This window comes from Limulus polyphemus, unplaced genomic scaffold (genome assembly GCF_000517525.1).
Source record: "Limulus polyphemus unplaced genomic scaffold, Limulus_polyphemus-2.1.2 Scaffold2699, whole genome shotgun sequence".
In the NCBI taxonomy this organism is placed as follows: Eukaryota; Metazoa; Arthropoda; class Merostomata; order Xiphosura; family Limulidae; genus Limulus; species Limulus polyphemus.
Genome location: NW_013668309.1, coordinates 86,859 through 87,866, shown reverse-complemented (window position 1 = coordinate 87,866; position 1,008 = coordinate 86,859). Strand labels below are relative to the sequence as shown.

Here is a 1,008-nt window from a genome sequence, read left to right as displayed (position 1 = left end):
AGTGGCACAGCTGTATGTCTGCGGACTTACAACGCTAGAATCCGGGTTTCGATACCCGTGGTGGGCAGAGCATAGATAGCCCTTAGTGTAGCTTTGTGGTTAATTACAAACAAACAAACTTCTAGCCCCCAATGGCACAGCGGTATGTCTGCGGACTTACAACGCTAGAATCCGGGTTTCGATACCTGTGGTGGGCAGAGCACAGATAGCCCTAGTGTAGCTTTGTGCATAAGTAAAAAGGCAAAGCAAAAGCAAAGCAAAAAAAAACACGTTACACAATTTAAGTCTAATCGAATACTCATACGTCACTTTCAAAATACCTCTATAAGACGTCATTTTTATTAAGTTTAAAGCATTATAATAAAAAAATTATTTAGTGAGCTCAAATCTATGTGAATTAGAGCGATTAAAGAAAATTTAAAGAAAGCGATTAAACTCGTAGCCAAAGATTTCTTCAGATCTTTCTTCTCTCAAAATATTTCTCTTTCATTTTTCTTGGCCCAGCATGGCCAGGTGGTTAGGGCGCTCGACTCGCCATCTTGAGGGTCGCGGGTTCGAATCCCCGTCACACCAAACATGCTCGCTCTTTCAGCTGTGGGGGCGTTATAACGTGACGGGCAATCCCACTATTCGTTGGTAAAAGAGTAGCCCGAGAGTTGGCGGTGGGTGGTGATGATTAGCTGCCTTCCCTCTAGACTTACACTGCTAAATTAGGGACGGCTAGCGCAGATATCCCTCGTGTAGCTTTGCGCGAAATTCGACAACAAACAAACTTTCATTTACCAAATTCCTTTCACCAGCCCTAACAAAGGTTTTACCCATTTTCACCGACTTATATTTCAAATCTATGGTGCGTTTCGTATAAACAACGACGATCATCATGATGACGATGATTTTGATGAGGACGATGGTTTTTATGAATTACTGTTATGAAAAAGATATTTGTTCAGTAAAATAGTAAATATTTGCCCCGGGGTATTTCAAGTATTTTATCTGGGGGCAAGGGGT

At 41.8% G+C, this 1,008-nt stretch overlaps 1 protein-coding gene across 1 annotated transcript in view; it reads left to right on the top strand.

The window, feature by feature from the left end:
• The first annotated feature begins 812 nt into the window (after nucleotides 1-812).
• LOC106467664 (DNA repair protein RAD51 homolog A) overlaps nucleotides 813-1,008 on the top strand; it is a 20,002-nt gene continuing 19,806 nt past the window's right edge. The window contains exon 1 of the mRNA XM_022395866.1: nucleotides 813-850. Coding sequence (XP_022251574.1) covers nucleotides 848-850 — 3 coding nt within the window. The 5' untranslated portion in view covers nucleotides 813-847. The remainder of the gene's footprint in view (nucleotides 851-1,008) is intronic.